The sequence below is a fragment of the Anomalospiza imberbis genome, chromosome 1 (genome assembly GCF_031753505.1).
Source record: "Anomalospiza imberbis isolate Cuckoo-Finch-1a 21T00152 chromosome 1, ASM3175350v1, whole genome shotgun sequence".
Taxonomy (NCBI): domain Eukaryota; kingdom Metazoa; phylum Chordata; class Aves; order Passeriformes; family Viduidae; genus Anomalospiza; species Anomalospiza imberbis.
In genome coordinates, this window is record NC_089681.1 from 137,722,255 (window position 1) to 137,737,218 (window position 14,964).

Here is a 14,964-nt window from a genome sequence, read left to right on the forward strand (position 1 = left end):
AGTATTTTGCCAGGACTTTTAATTTGCACTTCAGTGCAGCCATAGTAAGTGAAGAGCAGCATGAAATGCTAATAGAATGTATGTCATTAAGTTGTCCCCTGGCCATCCTCCCCCTTTCATTCCCTCTCTCTCTCAGAACCTTTCAGGTCTCTGAGACAGAACAAGTATTTGGCCAGAGAAGTAAGTTCATTTCTGAGATGGATGCCAGCCCACACTTCCTGCATCTTAAGCCAGTGGACCATCTTTCTCCCTTTGCCACTATTAATTATATTTCACTCACCACCATCAGGAACTGCCATATCCTAAAACTCCTGCCTACTCTCAAGAAAATCAGTAAATGAAGATGCACACTGAACTTTAGAAGTTGTTATATCAATTAGTTTACTAAATAATATTACTGTGATAATAGAACCTTCATGATATAAATACATACCTGATTATTGATGGTGTAGTTAAGAACTTTATACCATTCATTAATAAAGCTGTCATTATCTGACTGAATTAAGAGCTCAGTACCTTGGCGGGTTTTTAGCTTTAAAGAAATAAAAACAGATATCATCAGAACTGATAAACACACTACAGTTCAAAAGTAAAATCACTTAAATCAAATTAAACTTTTCACTGGCAAAATCGTTAGCTAATACACAGATACTCAAAAACATTTACCAGTGAGAACAGCCATTAACAGTCTGCTTAAAAATGCAAAGCATATCCCATGCAGACATATTAAAAATAGACATTTCTTGCAGGTACTAAGATAACAGCTACATTTAAGCAGGTAGAAGTGGATAAAACTCCATTTTATGAGTTTTTGATTTTAAGCTTAAAGAAAATTTCATACATCAGTAATTGAAGTGCATAAAATTCTGCATTTAAATAAAATAATTTACCTCAATAACATTTTTCTTGCTGGATTTGTCCTTTGAGGCCCAGTCAATCAAAGCCCCTTTAAGATCCACTGTAAATTCTGGCTTAGACTGATTAACACCAAACTTCTGGAAAAAATTATGAACAGTGATGAAAAAATTAAACCTACATTCTTAACAGTCTTGCAATCTTTTAAATACAGCATGTATTATTTATAGTCCATACAACTTAGACCAGATACAGTACTTTGCCACCAATCAACAGGTATGACACCAGGAAAACAAAAAACCTTCCACAGAACAACCCTTAAGCACGTCTGTTACAAGCTGCTCAGCTTAAAACCCTCGAAATTCCACAAATTTAAATGCCAATCAGATTCCAGCAGAGATTTTTTTTCTATCACAAATGGCAGAAGTCCATACAACATTTGATTGTAGCTTGATTTTAGCCAAGATAGTTCCAAGCTTTAAACAAAACCACCTAATAAGTAACTAAACAAAACACAATCCAAACATTCTACCACTTAATCAGCAGTTGTATAGAAAACCAAAAATCTAACTAGAAACAGTAGGTTTGCTGGACAGGAATCACATCCCTCCACACTGAAAGAGCACTCTCAGTTTGTACATTTATCCATTTATAATTTTTCTGAAAACATTTACCCCCCAACACTTTTATACTTTTCTGTAGTGCTTCTATTGCAATACTGGAGCATGTCCTACCATGGAAACAGAACTCACTGTCTGTCTACTGAAGAGCTAATAACCTACAAGCAAACCTTCAAACAATTTGGAGGAAAACCTCAGGGAGATGTTCTTACTTCCTACCTTCACATTTATATTAGGTATCAGAATTTTTAAAAATAAAGTACTTTTACTATGATTTCAACATACACTACATAGCTTTGAAATGTAATTCCTCAAGGAAACCAGTTCAGTGGCCCACACAAACAAAAAGCTCTAATTGTGAGTGACATGAGGAAAATCTGGAACAGGAAAAGCTGGAAATCACTCAGTTATAGCACAGAAATTTCATGCTGTAGTTCCAGGGAAAGCTTGTAGCATCTGCTCCCCCAGAAAGGTCCTTAATTTCTTCACAAAGCTTTGATGTGCGAATGCTGTTCCTGCGACAGCTCTGGGGGACCTCCTAAGCCCCAGGACAAGCTCCTTGCTGCAAACACAAGTTTCCAGCCTGTACAAGAACAGCCATACCCAAGGGCAGAAAAGATGGTTCAGAAAACAGGACTAATCTGCTGCTTCTGATTAAACTCCCAGCATGGATGTTAATTAATGCTAATTGTGTTTCAGAAAGGCTGTTTACCACTGGAAAATCTCCACATCTAGAGTCCTAAGGGTAATGAAGTGTTGAATGGAAAGCAGCATCTTAACTTCTTTATTTTACCCATGAAATATCAGAACAGGGCTGTACTTCTAATTCACCCAATGCCAATTAGCACTTGGGAAAAAAATTCCCATCACCCTTCACTTTCTAACTTAATTCTCAGATACCTCATCCAAGAACATTTCTTATTAATTATAGTAGAGCTTTTGAGAGAAGCCCAGCTCAGCAGCAGAATCCACAGGAACAATCTCTGGGCCATTTTGGCTCTTGCAGCAGCTGCCCAATCAAGAGAAAGTCACATAACTGCTGCACACACATCCAAAGTGTCCCAGATGCACTTCCTGGCAGTCTAGATCAATCTTGCTGTGTGTTGGAAAAAAAATTAAATCAATTTATAGAGTTTGGCACTGGAGAGAACAGGAAACTAGTGCAAAAGTCCTCCACAGGATTGGGGGCAGGGGGGTGATTAGTTAAAACCATGGCCCACATGATGCTGAGAATCATAGGACAGGACTTCCTACAGGTGACATCAGGACATAACAAGAAAATAATGTTACCTGTCAGTGTTGCTTTGACCAAAAGAAAAGCCCTCCACTACATTAGCTTGCTGAATCCACACCTGACAGGTTACAGCACTACTTCCTACAGCTTTACACTGTACCCACCTTTTTGGCCTGACTCCCCTCAGCATTTCAGAGAAGCACATAAGAAAGCAAAAACTAAAGCCAAAAGGGGAAAAAAAAAAAAAAAAAAGAAGACTTTTACCACTCCTTCACTCAAATGTTGGCCAAACTGCTGTGTGAAATCCAAGGATGGGGAAATTCAGGCAAATAATCCAAATACCCTGCAAAGGTCTTATTAAACACCAACACATTACATATTTGTCACAACCTTTTTATTCAAGGACATTTTAAGTTAACCATGCAGGCTCTCCTTTGAGCTTTCCTGTCAAGGTTCTTTTCTGCTCCTGGATCTATGAAAATGAGATGCCAGAAGCCATTTCCCTCCTTAAAGCTTTCAGGAGCAAGTGCTGCACAGGGCTGCTCAAACAACCTGCACACAAAGGCTGCTGAAGGCAACTGAACCCTCCTGAAGACAGAAGCCAAAAAAAAACCCTTTCCTTTTGCATCTGCTGCCACACAGATATTAAGTCTGCTTTCTCAAAACAGAGTATTACCTATCAAGCACCAGTCAAGAGAAATCCAGCTCTTACTGAGCAGACACGTTACCCTTACTGGATTTCTCTTTTGAGCTGTCTGAGAATTTTGGAAAGGGCAGCAGAGTAAGACAGAAAGAGGGAGAGGTCTATACGTGGTGCTGCCAGCTGTCCTAGATACAAAGCTGTCCTACAGTCACTTCTGACACTTTTTTTTAGACAAAAAACATAATCATGGGATGTACTTATGCTGGTTGTATGGGAGAAGTAACTTTTTGGAAAGAATAGGGTGTTTTCTTTGCTTTAGATAGAGTAGATGCTGTGCAGTTTAAGGACAGCCTTGAAGATGTGTACTGACATCAATAAATACAAGGCCTTTTCAATCTTTTCAGGATTTTCTCCAAGTCCTGGAAGCCTGCACAGGGACAAACCACACAGTCTGTACAGTGACACATTCTAGCATTCTTTAGAAACAGAACTGGAAGTTATTTAAGACTTTGGATGTACAAATGACACCTGACATTCTTGCAATTCTGTTTCTAATTAGAGTTGGGCAGGATGTTTTCATTCCAAGTCCTCCTCATCCATGGATGGACTGTGGAAAGAAAGCTGTGGAGACAGATGCACCTTTTTGGCTGGCAGGGGAGTTTCAAAACTACAGCTTAAGCAAAAAAAAAAAAAAAAAAAAAAAAATTATTTATCATCACAGCAAAATGATTGTTTTTAAACCAGACTGATAGGACCATTTGCATTCCAAGAAGTTTTCACAACAGCATCTGAGCTCCTGCATAATCAGCAGTGCAATACTGATGAACTGCAGCAATGTACACGTAGCAACCTTGGCTACAATCACAGTTGTGTAACATCAACAAGAGTTTGCTCAGACGAATCTTGAAGAGCATCTATTTCCTTGATGCTTGGGAAGTTTAGAAGCCTGGTTTGCCACCACTGTACTTGTCACTGAGGACATGTCCCTGATACAGAAAGCTGACAAATGAATCCTTCTAAGCAGTTACCATTTTCTTTGCTTTATGAAGCCCTGTCACTTTGACAATAATACATCTCATTCACACAAAAACTGAGTGAAAAATACTTTTAAAAAACATCAAGATCTCCTTATAATAGGTAGCCTTTTACAAGGCTACCAAACTGTTCACAAGTTACCTGTTCTAGGCTTCCACATACAGAGCAATTAATTTCACAAACAAGAAAAAGACATTTGCATCATTTTAAACACAAGGTTATTTAATGAATTTTTGATAGGCAGCTCTTCTGTGCTTGGCATTTTCAAAACATAACATCAGATGCTTAAATTACATATAAAAAATCCTACAAATTTACATCAGCTTTCTGTATGTGGAATATAGCCAGAACATCCTTGTGCTCTTTTCCTTTCACCTCCTCATGCATAACATTTACATTTTTGGGTATTCCAATTACAGCTACAATTATCAAACAACATGTAAACCATTGTATCAAAGATATCATAGGCACCATACAAAGACTCCAAATTAGTTGTGTTAGAATGAAGCAGACAAAATATCTGTTAAAAAACTCAGAATATCATGCTGCTTATTAGTTAAGGCACTAGTGGTTCAAATAGTAGGCAAATTTGGGATTATAATTCTAGCACCAATGAACCAGATACACTTTCTACTTAGTTCCAGTGGAACAATTACAGGATTATTGCAATAAACTTGTGTTAATTTGCACCTTGGATGACTTTCAAAAACAGCAAACAAGATACATGAGCTGTTATATGAAGTGTCAAAACTAAATCTTGGAAAAATTCAAGTTTACTTTCAGGATTAGTGGCAAATAGCCTTACAGTGACAAGAGGCATGCAACAAGAACACATACAGTGATAGCTGAAACTTGGGCAGAGTTTACATAGGTGACAGCAGGTCGATGACTGAGAGCATTTTTCCAAGAAGAAAGCAGCGAGAGCAAGAGCTCAGGAATTGAGCCCCCTTGGCAAAATGACTTGATGAGAAAAAGGAAGAAAAGTGATGAAGTCAAAAAACAATGCACAAAAAAAGAAGATATGGTTACATCAATCACTAGGCAAATGCTAAATATTCTCATAAGGTGAAGAAGAAATGTAATTCTTATCACATGTCAAACTGTTAGACTTGACTTCACCTTATTAAAACATGGACACAGAACAAAGTTTGAGAGGTGAGGTGGAATTTTGAATACCTAAAAAAAAATTTGCCTACAGAGACCAAGAAGAGTGTTTGCTGAACACTCAATTACATATCTACAAAGTCAGCTATGATTATGCAGGTGTAAAACATTAGGTGCTTGAAAGAGATTTTTGCTTAATATTTCCAGCTTCATTTTATTCTATCTGTGCTGTTGATATTTATTTTGCTGACCCTACTCTACTGCTTTACAGTACACACAGTTGACAGTGTCTCACAGAAATACTCTGACTATGGGATTTCTGTTCCATTTAGATTATCAAAAGAATTTATGCATTTTTATTTTTAGATTTATTTTTTAAGATTTTTTCTTTAATTATTCTATCTGGTATAACATGACTTACACTAGTGCCCATAAATCATGCAATGATTTACTATCCATTATTTTATGGATAATTAATTTGGGCACACATAATTTATAACATCATCATATATTCATGAACAGTTTAGTATTGTTTGTTTTAATTATATCAATATACAGTTGAAAAAGACAGTTCTTTTGATTTACAGCCACACCTGAATTAAGAATATTAGTAGCTGTAATTGAGATTTTGGAACTTGACTAGTTACATAGGCAGAACTTTTACCTTGCAATATGCCTATTAATATCTGTAAAACTAAAACACTTTTTGGATCTTTGGCTACAAAAGTCAATCACAGAAGCCACCAAAATCCACTTCCTGCCGTACAGTGGAATTTACCTTCTTTCATGCCTTTCATCTTTATGGTTTTTCTTTCCTCCCTCTGCTTGATCATCTTGCCCAACTTTACCTTTTTCATTCTCTTCTACTCCAAACTTTATTTATCCATCCTCATCTATTTTTTTCCAACCACCCCTTCTACAGAAGGAGGGAAAAATATATTTACGGGTCTGAAAAAACCTCAATACTATAGAAAGGAATTGTCAATTTAAATTCATTATCCATAATGAAGCACAGCAGGAGAAAGTGAGGCAAGTAGAAAGACCAGTGAAGCACAGTAAGATAGCACAGATCTGTAAGAGGCAATTTTGCTGGAATTCACAAGACAATACATGGAAATAATGAACACTGGCTCTGGCCTGTCTTCACTTATTACAGGAGATCCACACAGTTTAATGTCAGACCTCCAAAAGAGGCTACAAAAGCCATAGATAAAGAGACATTTCTATACCTATTAATGCAGGAATGTAGCTGGATGAATATAGAAAATTTAATGACAGTGCTTTTACACTAGAGGTGATAAAAAAATTGAATAATCATCCTCTTCCGTGTGATGTTTCTCTTTTGGTCTTCATCAGACAACAAAATAAGTACAAGTACTCATCATGCACTATGAAGACCTAGAACAAAATATGGAATCCAGCAAGAAAAAGACCAAATCATAAGACAACAACACTGCATTGCTCAAATAGGCCAATGCAAGAAGCCATGTGTCAGACTATTTTCTTTATTATATGTATCACATTCAAAACTTACCTGGAGTTTACAAAAAAATATCCAAGAATGGTAAAACACACAAACTGTTTAGACAAACACATTAGTAAAGAACACAAAAGTATTTGGCCTGGAGAAATAACTTCAAGCTTAAGGAGCACCTCAATGTTATCAGTTTCTTGCCTGTCAAAAATACATACATATAACTGGTTTTCTTCTTGCTCTACATCATCATTACATTATGGTTACATTTAACCATTTTCTTGCCAACTTCTACACAGGTATTTTTTTCTGGGTTAGGTGTATGTATACATAGGTATTTAGGCCCTGCAAATAAGAGGGCTTTAGTTTATTGTGCTTTATATGACTAACACTTCAGTGAGGGTGGGGGTTGTTCCTGGGCTTACCCAGCCAGTTCCACTTCCTTGGGTTTTAGTGAACAGCAGTGATGACCCTTGTAACACTGCCCATGATGACATCCAATTCTTTCTGTAAATAATTGTAAACAAACATAAAATAAATTGACTCTGAAAGTAGATATTTAAACTGTCGGTCATTGTTGCTCAGCTGACCTGTATGTTAATATAGTTAAGCATATATATAGTCATTAGTGGGATCAGTAAGTCTTAATTGCTATCATATTTGTGGAAGGAAACATATGTTAACAATCCCACCCTGACCATCAAAGTCTAAATCAAACAAAGCTAATTAGTAGTAGAAGCAGTACACCAAGAGAAACACCATGCAATTATAATTTCAAAGGGGCCAATCTGGAACGCTCAGCTCCCTGTTTACTTAACAGATCATGCCAAACTACTGCATAGTTCTGAAATTCATTGATCTGAGATGCAACCGTCCCATGTTTATGTAATAAGTTCATTTATATTGGCAAAAAGTATTTCCTACACATCTGAAAAATTAAGAGAAAGAACGAGTTGTTTCAGTTGTCTGACTATTTGATTTTATGCCAGCAGACCCATCCTCCTGAGGTTATTAAAAAAAAAAATCTTGACAAGTCTTGGATATCTATTCACATTGCCCAACATGAATTATTATTTAACAGATCTCAAAGTGACAGGATGGCCACAATGCATCTTTGTGTTCAGCAGTGCAACAATCCAGATCAATGATTCCAGCAGATGCAACGTAAATGATGACAGCACATTGTACCAGCAGCAGCTCACACACTGCTGTCTAGCCAGCCCTACCAAACTCTTAGAAGCAGCTCTGAGGAACCAAACTGAAGGTCAGATGTGCTGCCCAGCCACACTGGACTAGGTCAGGGTGGGTCTACAATAACAGCTGGGTGTTGGCTATTTAATCCTCAGAACAAGCATGCTTCGTGTCACAAGTCTGGGAAACACTGAACTAGATGTAACCAACTATTGGATCTAAAAGACTGTATTAACCAAAAAACAATAAAAAGGGGAAAAGAGGCAAGAAGCAAATCTAAATTAACTCTGAGGATGTGCCACACCTCTGCAGTATTTGCCATTGATTCAAAACACCAGAAATGTAGTCAGACAGCATCACCTGATTACACATTATGATTTATAGTGCAAATTGCTGCCTGGGACGCAGAGGAAAGTTAGAAATGAGGCCACTCATCACCTACAGGAGACTGATGTTGGGCAATACACTGCTCCAAACCCTTCACAAGCACAGTGAAGGAAGAATCAGGGAGCACATGGATGTACGCCCCTTGGAAGTTGAAGGACAGCAAGTGAAAGTCTGAAAGCTCCTCTTACACTGATTTTATCCAAGGAACAAGACACACTATAGCCTACACAGATTTGTTCTTCAGTAAATCAAGCAACCAATCCCATTTTAAAGAGCTGTCTCTCATCAATACACCTTCAGGAAATTGCTGGCCTGTGTGAAGCCTTGATCCATGAGCCTCTGGCTCTCTGCAGTCCATTAGCTTTAGCTCACTGGGACAAACACATGGGGTAAGGTTAAGCTGTGTCACACAGGAAAACCTCTAAGGCAAGTTCAGACAAAAAGTAAGAAGTTGAAAACCCCAGTATGCTGTCATAATAAAAAGACCTTTGATAAATCCTAAGCACGTGCACTTTTAAAGTCCAAGACTTACCGAACTTTCTTCCCATTTTCTGTGATTTTTGTCACATTTAATAATCCATACTTTTCTTGACCCTGTAAGATAAAAGTAAGACATAATAAATATAAAAGAAAGTCTGCTTCTATTAACATCACAGAAGTCAATCCACCAAATAATCCATTTCTGGCAGTGAGCCATCTTTGCTCATGTCATAACTTCAAGAAACTGTCTTTAAGCAGATTTAAATATTCAGACATCAGCAAAATCAAAATTCCTCTGGGAAGGTACTTATTACCATTCAGAGGGTAAAAAGCTTTCCATCAAGACCAAGGTTCTTTGGACAAGTCAAATTAAATAATTTGTGAAAGTAGTGAAAATTATGAATGTAAAATTTATAGTGATTTGCATAATAGTAATATAATAATAGCACAGTAGTCCTTTACTGAAAAAGGAGGTGGCTGACAAAAAAAAAAGTCTAGATTCCCATATAAATTCTTCCTATTAATTTTAATATAATTTCTGATTTTAAATAAAACATGGTTGAAGTGCATAAAAAATTAACATAATCATGTTAAAAACAGAAGAGTGAAGCATTTCTTTGATGTCCTCTTTTTTCCTATCCCTATGGAAAATACCAGAATTTTAAACTACTTAGTTATGTCTTGTTGATGAAAACAATCTATATTAGCATGCCTACAAAAAAATTTGAAGACCAGTCAGTGACTGGTGGGAGAAGAACACTGCTGAACAAGAAGGCTGTTTGCAAGTTTCAAATATTTGGAGTATTTCTAGTCTCTCATAATAAAATGAAGGAATGTTCAAAAAGCATTCTAGGAGAAAAAGACTCACTTAAACCATCACCTTAAGATAAGGTATCAAAATCTACCATTTTCTTCTGACACCCCAGCCTTGTCTGACCAGCCAGTGGTGCTAGAAGAATGCCATATTATTTTATCATCAATTCCTTTTCAGTAACAGCTTCTAACAGTTCCTAATTTGTATAATAAGCTATAGTTTAAACAATCAACTAGGGAATGGATCCAAATTAGTTTTATCATTAAAAAAATGACCTCAATTCTAGATCCAATGAAAACAGAAGATAGATCCTCTTCAGAATTTTCCTCTAAATCTCAAAATTAAATGGACCATAACTGCACAATACAATTTTGAAGATTTTTTTTTTTTTTTTTTTTTTGCTGGGATACCATGGACAACACTCTTATCAGAGACATAGATCTGTTTTTCATGGACTTTAAAAATTCTACCTGCATAATTCAAGCCCAGCACATAAAATACAGAAAAGACACATTATCAAGGTTTTAGCTGGTGGATCAGATGTTACTTTAGTCCAGTGGTAACTGCTGCTCTTACTCAGTTTAATATCTTCTCCGGGCTGAAATGCTTTTCCAAGCCAGTGACATAAGCATTATTTTCCAAAACTGGTGTTTTCAACAGAAGAAGTGAGCCCCTTCCCTCATCCACTTTCCAAAAGGCCAAACAAGTGAATTATCCCATTCTTTAGATTACTCTATTTGTGATCCATGTGGACCAGGGACCAGCAGTCCCATGTATTGCACCCTTTTAACCAACTTTAACAGGTTCTTAACAAGCAGAACAGCCTGTTGCCAACTTTCACAGTGACAGAACAACCTGTGCTCACTTCCCAAAATAAATCATGGTTTTAGTCAATTACTCACAGTGGAACCAGTGGGGATGTTCCAGAGAAAGCATCATACTGCCCTACTTAGCAGCAACACTAGGGGGTAGTAACGGGAAAATTAATGGAATCAAGAAAAAGAAGAGGAAAGCAGGTTAAGGATCAAAACTCATTAGCTTTCTTTGGAATATTTGAATCCCAGGGAACAGCTAAAGAAAATACAGATGTTTTTTTCTATTACCTAAATCAGGAGTGAGCTCTTCCACAAAATACAGTTTCAAAAATTCAAGATCTGAGCCATATTTAATGAAATTAGATCACATGCAACAATAATTGCTTTTGTGTAAGGTTATCAGCTATGCTTGTTAATAAACAATGTTTATTTTATTGAAAATTTGTTTGAAGTGTTGTGAGAATGGATTATCAGGACTAAGCCAGAGAACTATTCCCCTGCATATAGAGTAAGAAAGAAACAGGAGAATTTGTGTTTTTAATGCCCTGAGCTACCTATCAAGGGGCTGGTAAAACTGACCAAGTTACTTATTTCAATGTTACTGTAGTACAGCTCCAATATTTTAAAAAATCTAGAAAAATGAAGTTTTTTATTAATTTTCCACTGTTTAAAAAGGAATGATCACATTTAAAAAATAAACTGAAATTAAAAAAGCTATTTAGCAGGCTAAGGTTTTTCTCCCAGAATTTATTCTACTAAATCAAGGGACACAGTTTCTTTATGCCAGGTCCTTTATGTCTCTTTAAAAAGACTGAAACACAAGCCAAAATTAGATATCAGCTATTACTGACTAACAGTGAGGGATTCTGTGAGGAGGGGGAATTTTCTGTTTTTACCTTTCTAGATGCTCCTTGAGATGTGACTGTTGAAGGAAGCAAACTGACTTTTACATAATTAAGCACAATTTGGCCACAGTGATTTTTTTACTAATCTACTATCATTAAGTTGCATTTAAACCAAGGACATTCATATTCTTTTCCTGAAAGCAGAGCTGGATGTAATGCATTCCTTTTAAAATGCAAAGCCTTCAAATAGTTTTATCCCATTATTTTTCCCAAGAACAAGAAGGCTTGCCCTCAATTCTCTAATCATGAATAGCTCAGTTTCTACAACATCTATTTATTTATTTAAACATTTTGCATACTGACTGTGGCTTGATGCTTTGGTGAAGAAGGAGATGATTCATTTTCTGGAAAACTGGCCTTAGACGCAGTTGATGATTCCTATAAAATTCAAATAGAGAATGTTAACAGATGCTGATATTATTAGTAATATTACTAATATTATTATCTTTCACACAATTATTTTATTTTTTTTAACCTAAAGATGCTTTCTCTCTCTTTCTTTTTACACACTCATAGATTAGAAAAGTACTTCTTTTAGGCATTCATAATATTCTCATTCTAAACATTCTAAACTTACTTAAACAGTGTTCTTACAAGGTTAACAGACAACACTCAAACTGGGTTAATTAGTACATAACCATTTGAAAAAAATGTTAAAACATGCTGCATCAGCTTCAAGCAAAGCCTTCATCCTTGCAAAGGGTAGATTTTTGTATGACATTACTATCAAATTATGATGTATATTTAAAATAATGGCTGATTACAACATACCATATACAAATACTACTATTTTAAATAATACAATATGTTTCTGTGTGGTTATACACAGTAAATACAAGGTTAGCATAAAAAAATTTTATACGTAGAAAAACACATACCAACTTTATTAATTTTTGTGACTCATGATCATTAATCCCCTTATAATCAAACACTGAAAATCTCTAGAGATTTGGGGTTGTGTTTTGAACTGTTAACTACAGACCAAAATAAAATACTTAATCTCTGAAAACTAGAAAAATTGCCCATCTGGAGCAACAACAAAAAAAAAAGGCATGTGTGTTTTCTCTGAAGTAATGATTGCCTTGCACAAATACACTGCTTGAAAATCTGGTAAAGAATCTCAAATGGAAGAAAAACATCACTTGTTCTCTGTTACTGTTAGCACATTTCTCCCCCTCTCTCTTTTTAAATCCCTTGATAGCTCTCCTAAACCCAGTTTGCTTTTGCAGCATTACACAGCACTTTGCACACTTGTGCTTTAAAATTCACTTGCAAATCTACCTAGAAGTGACCCACTAGCTCTTTTATTAGCATAATAACAGAGAACTTCAGCAGTCCTAAGTAGAACAGCCTAAATGTTCCATATTTTCAGATGTCTGCAAAGAAAAAAAAAAAAAAGTTCAAACTAAGAAAATCAATTGTCCCTCCCAGGAAGGTATTTTTTCCTATGCTTATCAAATTTTTTAGCTGATGGCTATATCCAGATATGCGCCACAGCCAATAAACTGTTAAGCAGTATGTCAAATTCTCATGAGCCCTGGCAACCCATACTTTCACTCTGACACATTTCAAGTATTCTTTTGCCCTACTTTCATACAGTTAAGTTCCATTGTTTTTCCAGGAAAAAAAAACACATAAGGAAAATAAACAGAAAACAGTTTCCCTAGGAGACAGCTAAAAAGAAAGTTTGGGGTTCATGTGCCCATCCAGACAAATACCAGTTGCTTTCCTTTCTATTTCATTTGAATTTGAGGTAGCTTTCATACAGCAAAAGCAACTCTGGAACAAGAAATCCAGTATTTGCGGTAATGAAACATTCCCTTTCTACATACTAATTTAAAGCAGAATATATTAACAGTGTGCCTGCTAGTGGTAATAAAACAGCTGCATTAATGAACTAAAAATTGCTTGTCTTTCCATAAAACATTAGTTTATTGCTCCACTACATGTTTTAAATTTTGTCAAAGCCTTAATGTTGTGCTTCATTTAAACTCTTTTCTTCTTACCAATAAAAAACACATGCTGCCTACATGTTTGGAAACTGTTAAAGGAGCTTTAGGCTGCTGACTTAAGACTTCACAAATGCAGCTCAAATAGAGTTTCTTTTGGTTATTACCCATAACATTTGTGCATTTCCATGTTTGCTTCATTAGGTTTGAGTTTTCAATATGTGAACACTGAGCCTTGAAGAAATGTAAACAGCTCCTCTTATTCAATGTTTTACAAAAGTTTCTTCATTCAGTGCAGCACTACATAGAGTTCTTCCCAAAGCAGCAGTACATCTTATGCCAAAAAATAAAAAGTTAAGTCTTCCTTAAAAGCGAAGCCAGAACTTCAAACTATCTCCAACAAAATCGTTCATACCTGTGAAGCATAAACTGCACATGAGGCTAGAAGTGTCCACTCAGCTTTGATTTATCAGGGCTCCATCTAGGCTGTGTCTCATGGAGTGCCACAACACACTGAGTACAGAAGGATGCATGAGGCAGAGGAAGAGGAGGAGGGAGAGGAAAGGAGCAGCAGTGGGATCTCAGAATCGCTGGAGCTGAATTAATGCCAAGAGGTGCAAAGTCTCCAGCCAAGCACAGCCCACTGCCTCCTCAACACCACTCATGATATATCCCAAAGTGACAACTCAAAAGCTCAAGATCAAATCCAATAAATCCTGTTCTGAAGAGCTAAGTCAACTCACGGAAAGCAAGTCCATTAAAATGGATACAACAGGTCGAGCAAGTAATGTTCTGGGCAGCAGATCCATTGTTATTACTACTACTGTGTTTTGTCCATTCAACTTTGGTTTTGACATCTGTGATTACACAAGGCCACTCATAGGCTTTTCCTTACATTTTCAAATCTGCAGTCATTTAATTTTTTTTCTCAGAATTTTAGGAAAAGGGAGTTTACAATGCCATTTCTTGGTATTTCAATCTGAGAAGTTTGTGCTAAGATTTCAGCACTACCAAATTATCTCATTTCCCAGGTATCTTGGGATGGACTGCAGTGAAGTTACAGAAACCAGCATGTCACCACTGTACAGCACCCATTTCAGTTCCTCCCTGCTCAGTTCACATCAGCTCTCCTGACCCCCAGGCAGAATGGCCTGAAATGCAGAAATGGCAAAGAAAATGTCAAAGCAGAGGGAGAGCAAGGGAAAGGTTCTGTCTCCTTGCTGGCCTAAACAGCACCTCTTACTGAACAGCCCAAAAAGAATACGCCCTAAGAATGGGCAGAAAATAGCTTTTGTTGTTACTGACCCACAGCATTTTTCAAACTAAACACCAGGTCAGCTGTGGAGAGGATCAAAGCCAAGTGCTTCAGCACTTTCAGTACTGTCCTCTGCCCTTCAATAACAATATTACAACCCTGTTGTAACCATGCACAGCTTTTCCCCTGAACTAACCCTAGTT

General features: G+C 36.6%; 1 protein-coding gene across 12 annotated transcripts in view; it reads right to left on the bottom strand.

The window, feature by feature from the left end:
* Positions 1 to 14,964, bottom strand: part of ARHGAP12 (Rho GTPase activating protein 12) — a 75,238-nt gene that overhangs the window by 12,548 nt on the left and 47,726 nt on the right. For 10 of the 12 annotated variants that reach the window (XM_068173122.1, XM_068173081.1, XM_068173131.1 and 7 more), the window contains 5 exons: positions 11,861 to 11,935; positions 9,076 to 9,137; positions 7,391 to 7,472; positions 891 to 995; positions 434 to 532 (listed from right to left, as the gene is read on the bottom strand). In XM_068173122.1, the coding sequence (XP_068029223.1) occupies positions 434 to 532; positions 891 to 995; positions 7,391 to 7,472; positions 9,076 to 9,137; positions 11,861 to 11,935 (423 nt within the window). The remainder of the gene's footprint in view (positions 1 to 433; positions 533 to 890; positions 996 to 7,390; positions 7,473 to 9,075; positions 9,138 to 11,860; positions 11,936 to 14,964) is intronic. The other 2 variants (XM_068173097.1, XM_068173050.1) reach the window with 1 other exon arrangement.